The sequence below is a fragment of the Saimiri boliviensis genome, chromosome 7 (genome assembly GCF_048565385.1).
Source record: "Saimiri boliviensis isolate mSaiBol1 chromosome 7, mSaiBol1.pri, whole genome shotgun sequence".
Classification (NCBI taxonomy): Eukaryota; Metazoa; Chordata; class Mammalia; order Primates; family Cebidae; genus Saimiri; species Saimiri boliviensis.
This window is the reverse complement of record NC_133455.1, coordinates 88,280,470-88,302,992: the sequence shown is the minus strand read 5'-3', so window position 1 is coordinate 88,302,992 and position 22,523 is coordinate 88,280,470. Positions and strand designations below refer to the sequence as shown.

Genomic DNA, 22,523 nt, shown 5'->3' with positions numbered 1-22,523 from the left:
TCCATTTGAAAATTGATGTGCCTTTGGCTTCAATTTTTTAAATCCTGGTGTTAAGTTTTTAAAAGTTAGAGAATGGACAAGACTATAGGAGCCATGTGAGTGCCCAGTGCAGGCTAATAAATTTGGCTGTCATTCAAACTTACATGGATTACAGATCTATTCAGTTACTTAACAGAGGTGGAAAGAACTGATTTTTGGTTCATGTAAACTGTATTAGATTGTATTATTACTTCATTTCTGATGACAGACACACAGTCGTTTGCTGAATACATTCAGCAAAGCCTGTTACACTTATTAGCAGTTTTTATTATAGTGCTCATTTTCTTCTGCTGTTTCAAGCCCAACAAGTTCTTAGGAATATTTAAGGTTTAAAATGTAGATAATACTATAAATTACTAGTTTCCAGTCAGGAATACTATGACACTTGAATAGGTTTCATAGTTTCAGGTAACTGTGACTGTGTCATAGGAATTTTCATTAGAAATATATCTGTGCTATGGGTTTGGAGTTTTTTTATTTGACTTTAAGACATGGGAGTGGGACCAATTTGTCAATATTACCAAATTATATAAGGAAGTATATCATTTCATTAAAAGGGACCCCAGGCTACTGTTAAAATGCCTTCCCGCAATCTGCTCTGTGGATAGACAGAATTTTTACAGAATCACTTTTTCTGACCACCTTTAGCAATTGCAAAATTACTCACCCTTCTGCAGTAGTTCAGGTCTAAACTGGCTAAAGTATGAAAGAAGGAATCAAATAGAAGATTCCTTTGTGGTTCTGATTGTTTTTAACAAACTTACTCAAGTCAAATATTTATTTAAATAGGTTTTTATAAGAGTTTACAAAAATAGTGCGTTTAGTAAAATATTATTTTGGCAAGTCTCATGTGTTGAAACCAAAATTTATTTTCGTGTTCTGTTCCTTTACGCCTCTCGCTTCCTAGATAACCCTGCACTGTTCTGGTTCTCAAGGCATATCTCTCTCTGGGGGAGCATTTCCTTCAACCTGGCTGTGTTCATCAATTTAGCTGTTGCTCTCTTCTACCCATTTGGGGATGATGGAGATGAAGGCAAGTGCTTGTTTTTCCTTAAATGATAAATGTTTTAAAGTTGCCACTTAACTATTTAGAGCTTCAAAATAAGAATAATTTCATTCCTGTTAAATGGATTTTTCTGGACTTGTTGAAAGTAGAGTATGATAGTATGTATAATAGGTGGAAAAGTATGGTTAATAGAATTGTTATTTTTCAAAAAGCTCATATACACAATTGTTATTAGGGCTATATTACATCTTGGCAAATAAAGCAAAGAAAAGATTTGTTATTTCTACCTAACTATTATTACCCAAAATATTTTTATACTGTATCATCTTAATCATGCAAATGACAATTCTGTGCCCAAATATTAATTGTTGTTACCTAAATACTGGCATTTATATTTTACTCTTTGTTTTCTGTCTTGTCTAAGGTTTCCATAATGAGCATACATGTAATCTAAAAACAATTTTTAATTCTATAGCAAAGTCAGGGATTCTTACTAGAATTAAATATTTGTCATCTCAGGTTTCAAAAGCAAATAGCATAAAACAATATAATAATAGAAAAATAAAGGATACTGAATATAAAACTAATATTATTAAACTAATACAAAAGCAAAAACATGAGAAACTGTACCATTTTAAGTAAAGTGAGAAACACAGGCAAAATATACTGAAGCATGAGACTTTGGGAAGTAAGTTTTGTGTAAGTTTGATGGAGAGAATGGAAAATATGTTACAGGCTTGGGCTACAATCTGGTAAATAACTTTGGAATGGGCATAGAAAGAATGGCTTGGAAGAAAAGGTGAGAGAAATTGGCTAATAATAACTATGAAGTACTTTTGTGTCTCATCATTTCATAGGATAACTGTGAGAATTTAATGAGATGCTGTAGGTACAGCATTTAGAATAGTACCTGATAAACTTTAAACAAAGTTCAGTGGTGGTGGTGGCTGCTCTTTAAAAGGTACATATTTGTATTGCAGAAGGAAGCCTAGTAGAATGACAGTATGATGAGAGCAACAGGTATTTCAGTCTATTTCAGATGAACTGGAGTGGGCAGGAAAGGAAATGGGAGTCTAAGAGTCATTTGCTGTTTTACAAGTTCATTACAGGTATCATAGATATCAAAGTTGTAAACTTTAGCTGTAATTTGAGTGGTCATGAATAACAACTGTTTTTAGAAGGCATGCCTATAATAAAAGAAGAATATTAGGTAATGGAGTGGATGTGAGTTAAGTTGCAGTGAAAATGTAGCAAATATTTGGCCATCCATTATAGAACAACTGCAAATACATCAGAAAGTAAAAACAGCTTTCTCTTCACTGTGTTTAGTCTTCTTTAGTGATCAACTCATAGCACAGAGGTATATAACTCTTGGGAGGAAAGAAGTCCAGCATGAAATGATAAGTTAATATCATCTGCACACAGAATGCTGAAAAATTATAGAGTCTCAGTTAATAGAAGCATAAAGTCTTAGAAATGGAAACAATTCTGGAAATCATCTAACATCAAGCACTCATTTGACAAATGAACAGATGCAAGCCCAGAAAGCCTAAAAAATGGCAGATATTAGAGTAGAAAGCTAACCCTTTTGTGTCCAGTCTAGGACCTTTCTCCATGGATTGGAAACATGTCAATAACGGATGTGCCTTCGTCATACAGGACCTAATTTCCCTTGAGTTCCATTCCATGATATCCTTTTCTTGACCACCAGAGCCAATGTATGTAGCCTCTGCTGCCACCTATTGTACATGAAATATAATGGTGATGGGAAATGCCACCCCTCTGGGCAGTTGCTCTTTACTCATTCGGGAGAAGCAGAACACATGGTATCTGTAATACTTGCCTGGCCAATAATAGTTGTAATAGTAATACTGATAATTATAACAGCAGCAGATGTTGTTCACCACTTCGATAGGGTCAGACAAAATGCTAAGCACCTCACATACATTTCACTTCATCTTCCTGACAAATCTGTATTCTGTATAAGGAGAAAGAATATCCTTATGTATGAAAAAACTGAGGCTGCAGATTTGTCTGGTAATTAGAACCCAAAAATATGTATTTTTAAAAAATAAGCTCACTATTGCTGGTGCAATTGGTCCTTGAACAAGGACTTGAAACTACCTATATTGGAGGACGTGGAATAAATCTCAGACAGAAATAGGACTAACAAATGCAAGACTGGAAGAGATGGTGCTTCATCATCAGGTGCAGATGCACACTTTACTTCTGGAAAAGGACTGGATAGGAGTTAACAGCAGTAACCAAGGTAAAGGCTCAGCGTAGGCTATCTAAGTGGATGAGGTGCTTAGAGGGAAGGAAAGGCATGGACTTCCATTTTGGCAATATCAAACCCAAGGTTGTGTCTGGGTCATCTGGTTACAGTTCTGGATGAGTTATTTCATTATAGCTCCATGAATAAGGTTAACATTTTGGTCAGGATTCACTTATTCTTAATCTGTTACACACTGCATAGCTAGGAATGCTGGGGAAACAGAGCTAAGACTCATACACACACTTGGCCATCAGAATTGTCTGGAGAAGGAAAACTCTGTGCTGGAGGTAAAGGTTCTCTGATGCTGGATTTGGTCAAACAGACTGAACAACTGTATGCCAGGGTCACTATGAAGGGACTTAGAGATGGGGGAGATTAAAGATAGATTAAAATTCCTTCAAGAAGTGCTTTAAAATGATGGAGACGTGTCAGAGAACACAGGATCCAACGTGAAAGGTTTCCAGGTGGTCAAATATGAGAAAATTTCGAGGAAAAGATTATTGGCAGTGATACACTATCTCCCATAGAATAAAATAAGAACCCAGTAATTCCTGTTGATAGTGGGAAGAGAAAGCTCTTTTTGTTGATAATTGTATTCCAGTTAATACAGACAGAATGATGGAAATAGAATGTCACCATTTGGCAAACATCACAGTAGTAAAATTATCAGTAGATACTAAAATTAATGGGTGACCATATGATGAAAAGTATGTAACCCATATATAATGTACAAGTCTCTCCCCACAATATACTTAATTGTGAAAGGAAAAATAATAACTATAAAGTGGGGGAAATCACTTTAAATGATCAGCATTAATGGTACCAGTAATGAGACCCAGCAACATCATGTGCCTCCTGGTACAATCACTGACCAGGATGTAACATCATTTTCCAAAAATGAATAAACTGAGAAAATTTCAGACAAACCCCAAATGAGGGGTATGCTGCAAAATAACTGGCCAGTACTCTTCAAAGTTATCAAGCTTATGAAAGACAATTAAAGGTTGAGGAACTATCCAAATTAAGAGACTAAAGAGACATGGCAACTGAATCCCATGTGTGTCTCTGTTTGAGAATAAGGACATAAATTGGGAAATTGACCAATTTTGACTAGATGGATGATTAAAGTGGTCTATCAATGTTAATTTCCTGATATTGATCATTGTAGTTATATGAGGTGTTGACATTTGGGGAATCTTGGGAAAGGATAAAGTTAAAAAAGAAAAAAATAATAAATGTAAGGATTCTGTCCAACCCTGAAGTTCCTTGACTCAATATAGAAGTTGATTATGCAATAACCTGGTAAGTCTTGGACCAGAAAAAGACCTCTATGCCACCCTTCTAACCTCAGACCCTGATACATGCTATTCCCAATGTGGTGGTGAGAACAGAGGGCCTGGCAGAGGGAATGAGCTGTGTATGCATCCTCCAAGTACATTTCCCAGTCTGAATGTCTGAACTACTAGGAGTTTCTTGTGCCCGAATATTTGGTTCATGCTTTGGTTTCGATATTAACTGAGAGAGTAGTTTTCCTTCTCAACCAGGTAATGGAGTACAATAACTAAAGGGAGACAGTTATGGGAGAGATAATTCTCAGAGGACCAGCCTGTTACGCACTCTTCACCCTCTACTGCAGATTTAATTTCCAGGCTTTGAAGAGCTTGGTTTGAATTTGTTCAGGACTCCAGGGCTTATTTTTTATGGCTAAAGGTTTTGGTTTTGGTTTCTTTGTTTGGGGGATTGGTTTTTGTGGTTGTTTGTTTGTTTAACATATGCTTCTCTAGAAAAGAAACGTGCCATCGTTGAGGAAGGAGGCTATGCTGGTTGTGACTGAAGCAGCAGCTGCTGATGCTGGGAATCTCCTGGATGTCCAGTCAGAAGCTGACAGTTGCCATGACAGCTTTTCCTACCCTGGACTTCATTTGGCAAAGGCAGACTAGTTAGTGGGGAAAATTGATGCCATGGGAATGTTTTATGTCAAGATAGCATGTGATTTTAAAAAAGTAATATTAAAATTTGTAGTGTAATTCTTTTTTTCCCTCAAGTGCTTTGTGTTAAAGAAAATGAGTTCTTCATGGTGATTTCAATTCCTTCAACTTAGCTACTGATGGAGTGCCACCATGTGCCAACCACTGTGCTGGTCCCTAAAAATACAAAGATCAGTCAACTTGTCCTTGCCCTCAAAGAATTCACAGGCTAATTAAGGGACCAATAAATGAATAAAGCACAATAGTAAAGACCACCTAGGGATTTATGAGTGTATACTTTAGCTGGACTGAGGTAGAAGAAGCAGAAAGATCTCATGAGGCTACTTGGAAGGCAGAGGAATGGAGAGAAACAAGGAAGTAAGAAGCAGCATGTTCTGCATGAGGAAACTATAGAGTCTACATGAGGTAGATAGCAGAGTTCCAGTGTGTGAACTAGATAGAAGTTTGCAATTTTGCTTTCTGAATTTTCTTTTATAAAGGATAAACTTCATACTTTCTAAGATTTAAAAATGTATAGGGTAAATTATAAATTTTTTGTATTAAAATAATATGCTTATTATAGAAAATGGATACATATATAAAGCATTAAGCAGAGAAAATGCTCATCCTTTCCCACCATTAATGGATAAAGAATGGCTTTGAAAATCCGTACTGTTGGCTGAGTGAGGTGGCTCACGCCTGTAATCCCAGCACTTTGGGAGGCCAAAGCAGGTGGATCACCCGAGGTCAGGAGTTTGAGGCCAGGGTAGCCAATAGGGTGAAACCCTGACTCTACTGAAAATGCAAAATTTAGCCAGCCATGGTGGGGGTGCCTGTAATCACAGCATCTTGGGAGGCTGAGGCTGGAGAATCACTTGAACCTGGAAGGCAGAGGTTGCAGTAGCTGAAATCACATCACTGCACTCCAGCCTGGCTGACAGAACAAGACTCACAGAAAATCTATACTGTCTTCTCTAGAGTTTCTCAGAGAGACTTCAGTTCTGTTTTTTAGCATTGAATCTTTAGATAGAAATCAATATGATCATTCTTACAGAAGATAATTACAAACATCATTGTTAATAGCTGTTTTAAATAACTTTTAGGTTTATTCATTACACAAATATATATTTAGTATGAACGTATGTGCAAGCTGCTATACTAGACACTCTTTGAGTTCTTTTCACAAAGGGATCAAACACCCAGTTTTAAGTGCATGACTATAATTTCTGTTCGATCAAGGGGAAATCTTGGCAAACCAGGTATGGTCTTAGAAAGAATAGTGAAGAGGTGGATAGCTTATCAGGAATTAGTGACAATGCACAATGTTAGTATTTATGCCAAATTATTCTAGAATAAGGATGTCACCAAGACATTGCTTATGAATTATACTGAAAAGTCAAATAACTGGCTCAAAGCTATAAATGTGCCTTGAAGATAATGTCAGTTTTGGTGAACTTAAAAGCTAAGTTCCATGCCTTGGGGAATTGATAACTGGAGACTTAATTATTTACTCAAAACAAACTCACGGAATAGATTTTTGTTTATTTACTCAATCAACAAATTTTTGTTTGTTGTTGCATAACAGGCATGATGATAGGCCTAGAGATGGTCCTCACTCTTTTAGAATTTACATTCTGATGGAGTCTCAAGTCCCAATAAGCAAGAGAGAATGTTGAAGGCTTTATTTACTCTATGGCTCTTACACAGCTGTGAGGTCAAGGCAGTTGGTGGTCAGCCTGTATTTTGGTAGATGTAGAGCGCTTACAAGCCAACATCATCATAAACGTGAGTAGGGTACTTGTATGTTAGCATTGCAAGAAGACAGGAATTGAAGATAACGTTCAGAGCAGTTTACCCTTTTTCTTTCCCCAACTCTAAATTAATCTTATCAGATTATAAATTTGGTGAGGGGTAATATCAAATCTCTCTTCCCAAGCTCCTGTCATCATTGTTTGCTTTAGGAGACAGCATGATAAGAACAAACCTTGCAAAAGTAAACATATCTAAATGAATGCTGTTCATTATCTGATTTTTTGTTTGTCTTTTAACAGCTGACAGGATCTTCCTACCTATTTTTGCGATGTTGCATACACTATGAACTAACAGTTTATACAGAATTCATTAAAAGAGTCATATAATCCTAGGGTTTTGATGACAGTACAAAAGCTATGCACACCAAGCCCTTGAAGTGTTTTGCATGCAGTAGCAAATTTTATAAATAAAGATAAGAGGTGTGGTCAAAATAATAAGATCGTTATTGAATATTTGCCAGAGGACGTATTGGAAATTCTCCATTTTGTTGTTTTCTTTCTATGTTAGCCTACAGACACGTTTTTGATGCCCCAGAGCTGATCCAATCACCCCAAGAATGTTGCCTTTTAATTTACTTCTGTTAATGTGGCACCACATGACCTTCAGATAGGGATTCCTTGAATGCACATGTCAGTGCAAATGTCAATGAATTGTACTACTTATTAAGAAAAAATAGTTTTGAATCTCCCTTTTGGGAGTTCCTAAGAAATCTTATGTGTAACAAAGTTCATTTTTTAAGATATTTGGAATGTGAATTTTCTGATGATTAAATAGCTCAAAATTTTATTTAGAAGTTGAGTGGCCTTCAAATACACACTTGTGCTCATATTTATATACACATATATATAGGCAAGTGTGTTCGGCAGTAAAAGGTTATGTCTATTTTATCAAGTCTAGTTATTCTAGATTCTTCAGAGAAATCTGGAATATGGAAACTTGATACTAATAGGACAAGACAAGGTATAAATTTAATTTTTTAATGATTTCACATGATTTAGCTGTATATCTAATGGTCATTAATCACAGATTTTGAATTAAGGTTCCCAAGAGAGATGTCTATCAAATGTATTTAGCAAATCATCCCCATATGAGAGAAAGATGAACAATTCTCAGATTTAATAAAAGGAACATTAACTAATGAGTATTTAAGTAGCATGAAAGTATTCACAAACTTTCTGGAAATGTAATAATGAGTAATGTGTTCAAAGACATTTCCCTGAAATATGGAGAATTTAGAAGGGGTCGTTTTGAAATTTAATGGATTATGGCTCTGACTTATGATAGCATATAAAGTAGAGTAGCAAATATTTTAACATTTTTTAGTTTTATTCTTAGTAACAATAAATTTCTTCCACATTTTACAGGTATACTTTCTCCATTGTTCTCGATTCTTCTTTGGATAGCAGTTGCGATCTGCACATCTATGCTGTTTTTCTTCTCCAAGCCTGTGGGTATTCGGCCATTTCTTGTATCAATAATGCTCAGATCAATATATACAATAGGTCTTGGGCCTACATTAATACTTCTTGGTGCAGCTAATGTAAGTACTTTACTTAGCTTTGTACTGTTACAGAATTAGCTTAAAAATATATGAAATATAAAAATATAACTATGATTTTTAATTCATGTATGCATAGTGAATTCTAATTTATTATAAATCTAAATTAACCAGAGCATAATTTGTACTTTATTTAATTTTGAGTGGAATAAAAAAATGATAAGTAAAAGATTGCTATGTTTAAGAAAGTAACATTTGGGGCATGACCTAGTTCTGCCATCAGTTTAATCCAATCCAGTTTTAATGTGTTCTGCATCCTATACCCACAGCTATTGACAAAAATGACTGAGCCATTGTTAATATTCCAAAGTGACATCCTAAATCATCCAAAAAGGATTAAATTATGTTCAATAGAATTTCGAAAGTGAGTACCTTTCATCAAATGACGTAAGAGAAAAGATTTCTATATGAGAAATATTAAATTTGGCTCTTTTTATGTGAACAAATACTATTAACTTACAAAAGTCAGAGAGGAATAATCTTTGACTAAATTTTGAAGTATTAGAATAAGGAAGCATATTTTTAAGCTTGAGTAAGGTGAGTTTAGAATAAGTAAACCAGAGTAGTAGTACTTTCAGAGTAATAGTACTTCAAAAAGTAAGTGATAAATTTATAGAAATAATTTTACCCGATAAATACAATTTCAGCGGGACTAGCCAATGTTATGCATGGCACAGCCATACAGGGATATTAAAAGATAAATCATCAGACTGATGAAATAACAAATGGGCAGGTAAGAAAATAAGTATTGCTAATCTATGTGTTGAATACCTGGAGCACTTTCAATCTTTTACTGGGTTCTAACGTAATGTCCTATATTCTGGTATCTGTAATTAGAACTAATCTCCCCTACTACATTATACCGTGCTTAAGGATTGATCATTCAATATCAAGAACATTACAGGTACTCAGTAACTATTTCCTAAATAAATTAATGAGTGAGTGAATGAATGAGCGAACAGTTATCTTTATATTCTTATATATTTACAGTGGCTTGTACACAAATATGTAGCAAATATTTAATAATAAATATTTAAATTTAGCAAATATTTAATAATAAATATTTAATATTTAGCAAATATTTAATAATAAATCTTTAATATTTAGTAAATAATAAATAAAACATATTTATTTTTCTTATTTATTAAAACAAATTAATGAAATAGTCAACCAAACTTTCAAGAATTATGGCCAATTCTATGTTTCTGTGTTTCTAGCCTCTATTTTATTACAATTCTTGAAAAATTAGACATGATGTATTTGACAGCTCCCAAGTAGCTAGAACATTCAGACAACCAAATTACCAGTTATCCTCAATCATTGTCAATAAAGGGAAGTGTGCTATACCTACAAGGAAATCTATCAGAAAAGAATTTTGTAAAGGACCAAATATTCTGTAAGTTTCTTGAGGACAGAAGTTGTCACATTTATAAATTCAATCCTACCTGCCTCACTCCTTCCCAGCTCCATGTTTCTCTACTTTAACAGCTGGCATTGAAACATTCAGAAAGTGTTTGCATGAACTGAACATGTACTTTCGATGCCTTGCAAATAAGCTAATTTTACAGTATTACCAACCAAGCAAATTAGAGAATTGTCATGAATTTATCTAAATTTTTCTAAGCCTATGTGTTTGACTTAAAAAAAAAAAAAACATACATTGCATGTTGAACTATATTATTTGAAGAAACAAATAATATTTATAAACTGGTAACTGGCCCTCAAGAAGACATGAATCCAAGTGAAAAAAAAAATCCAAATCTGACAAAATGAAGTAATAGCTAGAGTTAGGCCAAAAATAATAACCATTTACTGGGTCTCTGTTATATAATAGACACTAAAAATACCAAGACGATAAAGGAAATGGTTCTTGCCATCCAGAAGCTGATGTGTCATACTCACCAATTTGCATTTCCTTTGTTTTTGGACCAAGAATATATAAAGAGACAAGGCATACCATTCTAATGTCTATTGAGGGAAACCAAAAATATTTGGAGTATTTATCCCCCTGTAGGACAGGATAAGAAGATAACTTTTGCCTGGTTTGGCAAAAATAATTCCACTATAGCAAATGACTCTTCATAGGAGAGGCAAGTTTTATATTTCACTTTCTTTATGAGAAAGAATATACATGTAGATATACAACATCTCTCCCTTACTAACTGTACAAATCTGTGAGTACTCTAATGGTCTTCACAGCATAGAACATCTGTTTGCACAGTCAAATGATACATTATGGTCTACCAGCTCAGAGTATTTGACCCAAGAAAAACAACTTTCCCCTCCCCGTGTCCATGTGTTCTCACTGTTCCACACCTGCCTATGAGTGAGGTCCGTTGAGGGGAAATGCGGGAGGGACGGGGGTTGGGGAGGTGGGGAGAGATAGCATGGGGAGAAATGACAGATATAGCGGAGGGGAAGGAAGGCAGCAAATCACACTGCCATGTGTGTACCTATGCAACAATCTTGCATGTTCTTCACATGTACCCCAAAACCTAAAATACAATTTAAAAAAAAGAAAAAAAAAAGAAAAACAACTTTCATTTGGGACAAACACATTCAGTGGAATAATTGTCATTTTGATATTGTTAATATTAATAGACAACATTTTATCTATAATTTTAATATTATGTGGATTAATAAAAATGTTTTAGGTTGGGTGCTATGGTTTTGCCTGTAATCTCAATACTTTGGGAGGCTGAGGCAGGAGGATCACTTGAGGACAGAAATTTGAGACCAGTCTGGTCAGCATAGTGAGACCTCATTTCCACAAAACATAAAAAATAAAAATGTTGTAGAGAATATCATCTACCTTCATTTTTAACATAACAAGTTCACTGCTGGGTGCACTAGCTCATGCCTGTAATCCCAGCACTTTGGGAGGGTGAGGTGGGTGGATCACGCAAGGTCAGGAGTTTGTGTGGCCAACACGGTGAAACCCCGTCTCTATTAAAAATACAAAAATTAGTAGGATATGGTGGTGAACACCTGTAATCTCAGCTACTTGGGGGGCTAAGGCCAGAGAATTGCTTGAACCTGGGTTCAGGCCACTGCACTACATCCTGGGTGATAAAGTGAGATTCTGTTTCAGAAACAAAACAAAAATTAGCTAGGCATGGTAGTTTGTGCCTGTAGTCCCAGCTACTTGGGAGGCTAAAGCAAAGAATTGCTTGAACCCAGGAGGTGGAGGTTGTGGTGAGCTGAGATGGTGCCACTGCACTCCAGCCTGGGCAACAGAGCGAGACTCCTTCTCAAAACAAACAAACAAAAAAGTTCACTACAAAGCTATCTATGGTTTATTATTATCTAGGAGTTAGGAAATAAATACATGAAAATATCAGTTAGTCATTTGTATCCTAAGTTTTAGTACATTTATTAATTTAATTTACACTTAAAAGTTTGCATTGTGTAAGAGGTGAAACTATAAGTGTTAAAACTATAGGTATCAGAAACAAGAACAACAAAAGAAGACATCTACCTGACAGTTTTGCCTGAATGAGCATCAGAGTTCTAGACTTTAGGCAAATCAGCAAGCCTTTGAATTTCATTCTTCTCATTAGTGAAGGGAAGATACTAAAGCCTGATTTATCCTCACTGGATTATTAAGGAGATACATTGAAAAGATTTAGTAAAGGTTAGTAACAGTGATAATGATAGAATAGGAACAATGGCCAACTGTTTACCAACTATCTGTAAAAATACATGCAGCATTCTTTAATTGTAAAACATTTTTATTACAATTGTAAAAATATTTGTATTTTGGTCCACAGAGAGTTGTTTCTGAACTCTGTCTTTCACAATGTTAAGCCAATACAGAAAATCTTTTTTGGAAAAGGAATCAAGCAGGAGGAAAACCCTCAACCTGCTTTCTGACCACTTAGTACTGGTTTCTATTTATTATTGTGCTTCCTTTTTATTGTCTTATTCATTACTAAAACTAGGAGTTGGTCTAGATTTAAACTAGCTTGCCTTGTCACAGAAGTGATCAGAATATTGGAGATAGTTTTTAAAATTCAAGTTTTTTTTCTCAGTTATAAAACACATCTTACAACCCAGTCTAGTTTTCTTCCCTCTGCACTGCACTGTTAGTTATTGGTAATGGAAATTAATATATTCTGACAAATATAAGCACACATTTTATAAATTTGGGATCACTTAATATTTTTTCATACCATTAAATTTATTGGTAAACCTCATTTTAATAACTACATTTGGGTGTTATATTATCTGTTTAACCACTCTGTTAATTTTTGTTGTTCATATTTTTAATAAATAGCAATGTAGTAAAATATCAGAAAAAAGATCTTTTAGTAGCTTCTGAACTTCTTATTTACAATGATTTCTCCTTTCTAATAGTGCCTGGGAATGTGTAATTCATTTAATAACTTGGTCTCACCATTTGCAGAGAGAAGAAGCAAATGGAGTTTAGCAGATAGCTAATCTACTAACAGTGAGCCACTGTGTTCAAATTTAATAGAGTATTAAACAAGTAATAGTTGCTTACTTGTAGATAGATTTCTGTGAGGTCTCATGTTACTGCTAATTTGTAAGGTTGAGTTCCACCATATGTTAATTTAATATAAACAAATTAAATGATATATTCGGAGTAAAAACTCATATTTTCTCTCTCTTTTTCTCTGTGCGCACACACACACACGTATGCACACCCTTTTTCATGTAAGATGGTCACTGAATGCTCCTAACTACTTCTAGTTGCAGAAACAGAAAACTGCTCCAATGTCCAGTGCTGGCTTTAAACTAGGATGAGCTGAATTTAGTGAGTGATGCTACCATTTACATAACCTGTGCTTACTGTTCTGTTTTGTCAGCAATTTAAGAGTTTTCCAGGGTGATTTTGACTGCATGCGAATTTTGCCTTCCACGTTGATCTTAGAACCTTGTTCTGCCTTAGGTGTAATGCCCTGGAAATGGAGGTTTTTGAATCAAATCATCTCATTTTTAGTAAGAAGGTTAATTTACCTGGTTGATGAAAATATGGTAATAGTGTTAAATCATAAATTCAGTTTTACCTTTCAATACATAAGTACACAAGTCTTTTTTTTTTCTTTCTACAATTTATTCCTATCAAATAGGTCATGTTTTCCCATAGGAACAATGTAAGATGGAGATAGAATTCTTGATAGGGACAGAGTACCAAATAAATAATATAAAGGCAAAGATAAAGCAGCTATAAAGGTCGGTGATCAAATAAAATAGTAACATTTAAAGGATATCACATAGAATTCTACAGCTATGAGGGAGCTTAAGGATTGTTCACTTCTAGGCATTTCATTTTAGATATGAGAAAACAAAGTCCTATACACACCTGAAAGATTTACCAAAGCAAGAAATTAGTGACAGAGCCAAGACTGGCCTTCTGATGAGCCAGATGACCTGCTTTCTAACCCAGTGTCTTTCCACTGTACTGTACTGTTAAAAGTCCTGCAAAGACATAACAATAAAGTATATATGAAAACACTACTTTATTGAATAACTTACTCAACTAAAAATTATCTAATTAACTAGTTGAATTATTCAACAAAGTAGTATTTTATTATTACTCAGTAATAATAGTTACATTATTAGTTACACAATTTATTAGCTAAATAAGTTATTCAATGAAGTAGTATTTTCATGTACACTGTATAGTTTAGTTAAATTGTTTACTAATTGTTTACTGAATTACTAACTAATAAATTAACTAAATACATTCATTAATAATTTAGTTAATAATGAGTAATTTAACTTGTTATTTAGTAAATAGTAATAATTAATTTCATAAATAATTAGCAAATAGATAATTTAAATAAATTTAAATAAATGTAATGAACTTATTTTAGTATATATTAATTAATAAACATTAATTTTGCTTTTGTTTTTAGAAGGCCTATTTATAAATCATTTGGATGGTATATTATCACTTTTTAAAGACTGTCCCAAAGCTTGCATTGATGCTGGTTTTTTTTTTTTTTTTTTTTTTGATTTTTTTGAGATGGAGTTTCTCTCTTGTTACCCAGGCTGGAGTGCAATGGCGCGATCTCGGCTCACTACAACCTCTGCCTCCTGGGTTCAGGCAATTCTCCTGCCCCAGCCTCCTGAGTAGCTGGGACTACAGGCACGCACCACCATGCCCAGCTAATTTTTTGTATTTTTAGTAGAGACGAGGTTTCACCATGTTGACCAGGATGGTCTCGATCTCTTGACCTCGTGATCCACCCGCCTTGGCCTCCCAAAGTGCTGGGATTACAGGCTTGAGCCACCGCACCCGGCCCTGATGCTGTTTTAATTCTAACCCTTTTCCCACTGTCACACAATTCACCTCATTCCCAACAAAAACTGTATCAAGGGTGCCTTTGAATTATAGACAGAGTAAGAAAAAATATATATATGAGACAGTTATGATCCTTCAAATTGGTATTTGTGTGTTGACTTGAGGAACCTATTAGTACCAGCTCAGAAGAGTTTTGTGACCATCTTGCCCTGTTTCCTGGGCACACCATCCACATATCGTCACTCACATGGACCCTTGTTATAATTGTATTGACAAATGAAGAACCGGTTAGATGATGCCAACTTTTTCATGACGTGAAAAGAACGAATGTTTTAGCAACTTGCTCATTCTTGGCATAAATATTCCAAGATTCCATGAAAAATGCTGTATGAAAACAATTTGTAAGTTTCATGAAGAAAGGAGAATTCGTAGCTCAACTTCTTTCCCACCCAAATCATTTATTCTTGCATGTATTTCCCCTTCAAATGAATACTCTGAGAAAAGGACACAAGTTCTCTGTTTTCGATCTCAAAAGAAATAATAAGTAGATGCCACTGTCAGTATCAACTCCACTCCACATCAAGACTTAGTGAAGAGAACAGGAATCTATTCATCAAGCTTTAGATCCAGGTTCAGAGATAAAACCCAAAACCTGAAAACAAGTAAGGGAAGTTCTTATTTGTCAGGTGAAATGGTGGAGTATCTTTTAGGAATAAATGTAGTCTTGTTTTTGCATTATTTGAGAAATGAAATGTATTGTTCTTTTTGAGAATTTAAATTCCGTGTATTTTTTTCCTCGGTATATGGAGCTTACAGTTTTTCTGCATAATTTTTATGATTTAATTTAGAGAATCAGAGATCATATAAACAATGTGTCTTAAACATATCATTTGTCCCTCTGAAAACTCATGATTCCAGTTATTAATTTTATTTTTATAGAACTTATTTCTATTTCATATTGATGAACTCTGGTGGGTAAATCAAGGTAAATAGTACAAATTTAAATAATGGCATTCAAAACAATTTAAATAATTAACTACTGAATGTTACTTCTCTGGACACTCTTTTTCACCATTTTCAGGGGTGTTTATTGTTAAATACATCATATAGATTAGCATTTTTCTGTATTTCCTGGGTTTTTAAATAATAACTTCTTATAATATTAAACCTGCTCTTGGGCAGAAAATATAAAGACATCCATTATGCTACAGCTATATTTAATAACAACATAAAATATTGATGATGAAACACTTAACAGTGAAATAAGACATGAATGAAGTGATAACATTGATTATTGAGAGGATACTTAATCAGCAGGGGAGAGATTTAGGAAAGGCTTAGCCTTTTTAATTTCTATGTTGTTAATATGGTTGGCTCTTCAAAACATGTAATAATAACCCATTTCTCACTTCATTTGTATTGATTTGAACTTCAGAAATTAAAAGGGAAATGTTTTCTAATCCCTCAAATTTTGTATCTACTTCAAAGTGTTATGGTCCTTCTTAGATTATTTAAAAGTCATTCCATAATTTGTTAATATATATTGAATAAATCAACAATGTTGCAAAGAGCAACCTGTTTTTCCAAAGTTAGGATTGGACATTAAAAGACAAATATGATTCCATTAGATAATCTAAAGAACTCAGAACAATTATGAAGAGCAAACTGTAAACCTCTGAAATCTGTAATTCTTTCCTTGATGACTAAGACACAAAATTGGCTCTTTGGTTTATAAATACTGCAGTGATTCTAGAACCAAATAGATGGTGCTAAGTTTATAAATCAGTGCACACAGATCAGATCGTTGTTATTAACAGAGGATCTCAGTATACATTTCTACATTCCAAAATTATGCCACAAAAGGCAGTATAAAATGTGGTTTGAATATAAATACTTATAAATACTCTACATGGTCAGAAGCATTATAAACACTCCAAAATGTTTATTGCATTATTATTAGAAAATATATACATGTATTATATTTATTTTAACTCAAGTATATAAGTATTTTTATATTTTCTGTGTATATAAAGTAAATTAAATGGAAAAATAATTTTAATCACTTACTTGCTTAAAATAGTACTCAGTGTAAAAAATCGAGGATAAAAATACAAAATCAAGAACAGATCTCTGGATATTTCCTGAAAATATATTTTTCTGTTATATTTACATCATAATAAAAACATCTTATATATTACTTTTAATGTAAAAAATATACAAGTAATATTTTAGGAGTCATTATATTAAGGGCTTCATATACATTACATCATTTATTCATCTGAGAGGTTCTATGGGTGGAAATTCTTTTATTCCGGTTTTTCAGAAGAAATCATCAAGGCCAAAGTTGTATTAACTAGGTCACACAACAGTAATGGAAGAACCAAGATTTAAATCCAGGCCTGTCTTGACTGCAGTCTCTTAATCATTCTCTCTCTTCTTAGAACCGCAAAAGATGCAAATTTTGCATGTATTATGTTTACATGCAAATTTGTAAGCAATGCTGAAAAACTACAAAATGAGAAATTGTGAGAAAAAGTCATGGACTTTATGAATAATAGTTTTCATCCATGTCATAAAGTCATAGATTTTAATGAATAATAGTTTCATCCATGTCAAAAAGTCATGGACTTTATGAATAACAGTTTTCATCCATGTGAGTTTCAGGATAAATAAGACAGTAATCTCTAATCCTTTCCTCCCTTCAGCTTTGTAATAAAATTGTATTTCTGGTGAGTTTTGTTGGAAATCGTGGCACGTTCACCCGTGGGTACCGAGCAGTCATCCTGGATATGGCCTTTCTCTATCACGTGGCGTATGTCCTGGTTTGCATGCTGGGCCTTTTTGTCCATGAATTCTTCTATAGCTTCCTGGTGAGTACATGTCTATGTGGACAATCACTGCTGAAAAAATACACAATGCTGCTGCTTCTTATGCCTCTTCCTTTGATTTTTTTTTTAAGCAAAGCCTGACATTTAGGACAAATTATGTTATTTTTAGAATTTCCTAGGAAAAGCATGAATTATTATCATTTGTAGTCTTTTTTCTTTGGGCAACTACACAGGTGGTGGAGTTCTTTATTTCCTCTCTGAGAAGCAACCAATCACCCCACCTCTTGACCCAGGCTTCACATGACAAGGGCTGCTTTTGCTTTCAGCCAACTAATATTTCCCTTTACATTTAAAGATTCTCCTACAGAGTGTGGGAGGCAAAACAGGAGTATATTTTCTTTGGTACTGAAATCATTGTATTTTATTTATAATATCAAAAATTATGTGTACCTTTAGAATCACATATAAGTAAAATGAGGAGAATAACCTTATAGCAAAAAGGACAATCAGTTGTTTTAAGCAGTCTTATAGTTTTCAGTTTAATATGTCATTGCTGTTAAACTTCTCTACATATGTTTAGCTCATTAAGTGGCTCTTTCCGATTTTTTTCTAAAGATTGCTTTTTTTGAAATTCTGATTTACCTTCCTACATATGTACTGCCTTATAGCCATAAACCAGGAGAGGAATCAACACAAATATGTAATAATGTTTTGAAACTTAAAAAGCACTATCAGGTTACCATTATGATGCCATAGAAACAATTTATTTATATTTCTCGTTCATAGTTGGCATGCAGTAGAGAGTATTGTCCAATAAGATGATTCCTGAATGCAAGTTAAAGATCTAAAAACATTTTGTTGAGGAGTTTGCCTGAGTCATGAGGGATAAATCCAGCACCTCCTGTCTCCCTGTTCTCTAGCACACCCATTTGAGAAGACTGAAATGAGGCCAGTTTTCCATATACCCTCAAACACTTGAAAGAGCCACAGTGAAGAGTAGATTTGTCTATTATACTATCATATAAACATGTACGCAGTTCAGTTAGATTATTCAGCAATAGATAATTTTTTCTGTTATAACAATCTAAATGAATTTTCTTTCTGTCCTGATTCACCAGATTAAGTTCATTTTTCTAACCTGTCGTGGTGAAGTCCTATTATACCCAGCACTTTTACCTGACTGACATGTGATATTCTATAATTTTTAAACTACTTTACTGCAGTATAATTGATATACAGAAAACTATACCCATTTAATGTATCTAATTTGATGAGCTTATATAATTTTGTGCTTTAAATTTCTTGTTTATAAAATGAATAGGGTTAGTATGGGAGACTATGAATATCAAGATCCATTAAACAGATAATGTATTAGTCTGTTCTCACACTGCTATAAAGATACTAACTGAGACTGAGTAACTTATAAACAAAAGATGTTTAATTGACTCACACGGCTGGGGAGGCCTCAGGAAACTTACAATCATGATGGAAGGCAAAGGGGAAGCAAGGCATGTCTTACATGGTGGCAGGAGACAGAGGATCACAGAGGAAACTGCCACTTTTAAAACTATCAGATCTCTGGAGAACTCACTCACTCTCTCAAGAATAGCAGGAGGGAAACCACCCCCATGATCCAATCACCTCCCACCAGGTCCTTCCCTGATACATGGTGATTTCAATTCGAGATGAGATTTGGGTGGGGACACAGAGCCAAGCCATATCAGATAATAGGAAAAACTTGTGAAATGATGTACACAAATGTTTATGTTTTTATTAACTCCCTTTTCTAATTTTATTTTCCTCTGGTCTTTTATCTTTGAAATCTTACAATACTGATGGTAGTTTGTTTTTATTGGGTTGGTTCTGAAAAGAATATTGTCCATTTTGATGTTTAATACTACAAGAAAATTGTAATATATCTAATACCAAAAAAAAGATATGTAAGCATATTTTTTAAAGATTTTTTTTGTATTTGAAAAGATATTTGAATATGAATTCCCTGTTGTATCCACAATTGTTGGTCCTTTATTTAGAGTAATAAGAACCACACTCTAGATTTTATTTTCAGAAACAAATGGAAAGAGCAATCAGCCTGTCCAATGTCAACAGCTTTTGCAAGACTCTGATTTCATGGGCCTAAAATGGAACTCAGGAATATGCATTTTTAGCTGGCATCCCAGGAGCTTCTGAAAGTTATAAACTTTCTCTAGAGCTGACCTACAGCACACTGCCAGATTTTTTTCTTTATGCCCCTACCGAGTTAAAGAAAAATCTCGACTACACCAACTTATAGCTTAAGTAAATTTAATAAGCCACATAGTCGACAATTTGGAAGTTGAATGGGCATTAGTTAATTTCTCTGTGCTGAATAATATTGACTTTATTTCTAACGCTGGCTTCGCCTTCCAGGAGATAAATAGACAACAAAATAGACTTTAAAAAAAATTAACCATCATAAAATAGCAATTTCCTAAGGTGAGCAAACCAGTTAATATCTAGACAGCAATGATTTGCAAGACTACAATTAAATTGAACAGTAAGTGTATAATCCTTAGCACTGAGGAAAAAAAAATAGAACAAGGGCCTGAAAGGGTATATGACACATAACTGATCATTCCAGCCAGTTCAGAAACTCTGATTACTGCCCACAGATAGAAGACAAGCCCCAATTATTCCAATTTTTGAAACACTATTCATTTCCAAACAGATATTTATATTTTTAAAAGTGAATGTGATTTTATTGCATTTAACCAGATTTTAATAATAAAACATGTACTTGCTAATGTATAATTTCAACTTTATAATGTAGCAATAAATAAAATTATCCTTAGTGTCGAATACGGATTGCAAACACATACCTTGATTAATGAATAGATTTTCTACTACAAAAGACGAGAGATAGTAACCTACTAAAGTCAATTAGTAAAATTGCATATTGTATTTTTGTTTATACTTCCTTTTCCAAAAGCATATACTAAAGTAATAGGGTTTTTTTCCTCATCATACCTTGTTACTAAGGAAGGATGTTTGTATTTCCCAAATATTTTTAAATTTCATGCTTTTTTCACTGCATCAGGCTCATAAAACTGTTTTTATAATTTCACCTCTAAGCCCTTGATTAAATAATACATTTAATGAATTTGTCAATTATTCATCACTTAGGAGGACCTAATTCAGCATTCTCACTTTAGCCATTTTACATATTCCAGAAGTAACTGCAGAATATCAATAAGACTAAAAATAAAGAATACGTAGCTAAGCTGATAAAGTACAATGTAAGTTTTCTAAATTCAAATGTAAAACTAAGCTATTTCTATAATGTTTTAGTAAATTGATATTATGCTGGTTATGAAACCAACAGATGCATATTATATGTTGTGTTAGATGTATCTTTCCAGAAAAACAGTTTATTAATACATTCCAGCTGAAGAAGAAATAAATACTTTGGTTCATTTTTAAGGTGGTTTAGGTTATTTCTTTACATACAAACTAGAATGGCTTGGATTTTTATATGTAATTACGTTTGTTTACCTTTTTCCTCTAGCACCTTTTTTTCTTATTCATGTTTTCTTTATTTTTGTAGCTTTTTGATTTGGTGTACAGAGAAGAGACTCTGCTGAATGTCATAAAAAGTGTCACACGAAATGGCCGTTCTATTATTCTAACTGCAGTCCTGGCTCTCATCCTTGTCTACCTGTTTTCCATTATTGGGTTCCTTTTCTTGAAAGATGACTTCACTATGGAAGTGGATAGGCTGAAAAACCGAACTCCTGTTACAGGTATTGCTATTACCACTAAAACGAGGTTTCTCTGATGGCAGATGTGACTTGTGCATAGCTTGTTAATGGGATTACAGATAAACACGAATGGAGGAAATGTTTTCTTTCATTCCTTTGAGAAAATGTTTTTGATCACTACTAAGAGTCAGGAATGTGAAGTACTCTTAGACTGTATATTAGCTGTCAATGTGTATAGGGAAATATTTATACAAGAAACATCATCCCAACTTAGTAAGAAAGTTTCAATAAAGCTGACAATATTCCAAAAGACAGTCAACAGCTTAAGGGCAGGATAATAACTTTGGAATCCTTTTCCTCCTCATTTCCCTGTTTCCCCAAAACGATAGCTAGCATCATTCACAATCATTATTCCATACATGTTTGATCATGGTATATCATATTATACTTAAATAACTGAAAATGATAAATGCTTTGAATTGAAACCATCAGATCATAAGAAATTTTGCTCGAAATACTGAGCAATAGGAAGAAGACATGCTCAAAATATTGTGATTAATGGACCAAATCTATCAGTGTGTGACTTTCAGAGTTTATATACTATCGTAATTTTTGTTATTGACTGGTTAGACACCATCCATTTATAATCAGTGTGATTCCTGTGGTGTTAGGATTTATTTTCTCTGTGTTATTTTGAATTTTTTATTTATTGTGCTTTCTAAAGTGTTTTGCCCCCTTTCCTACCTTTTGTTGTTTTGGTTAAGCTTCTGAAGTTTGTTACTCTTTTTCCTCCTCCCCTGCTTTGCTGGGTAGAAATCACTTTGCACTGGGTAGTTCTGCACTTTGCTAATGGTTTCTCTGGGTGATTCTGCCGACTATGAGTTGTAGAAAATGGAAACCAAACAATGACACTCTGTCTCCTCAAACCATTGAATTTAAAACCAGGATTTAATTAGTGATACCTTGCAAATTATATTCTCTCTTGCCTTTAACAAACATTTCTTATTTACTAAATTGATGATATATAGTA

The 22,523-nt window shown here is 33.9% G+C and overlaps 1 protein-coding gene across 3 annotated transcripts in view; it reads left to right on the top strand.

The window, feature by feature from the left end:
• Positions 1–22,523, top strand: part of ITPR2 (inositol 1,4,5-trisphosphate receptor type 2) — a 497,691-nt gene that overhangs the window by 394,051 nt on the left and 81,117 nt on the right. For all 3 annotated transcript variants that reach the window (XM_003926591.4, XM_074402941.1, XM_074402942.1), the window contains 4 exons: positions 947–1,072; positions 8,464–8,639; positions 17,634–17,798; positions 21,340–21,535. In XM_003926591.4, the coding sequence (XP_003926640.3) occupies positions 947–1,072; positions 8,464–8,639; positions 17,634–17,798; positions 21,340–21,535 (663 nt within the window). The remainder of the gene's footprint in view (positions 1–946; positions 1,073–8,463; positions 8,640–17,633; positions 17,799–21,339; positions 21,536–22,523) is intronic.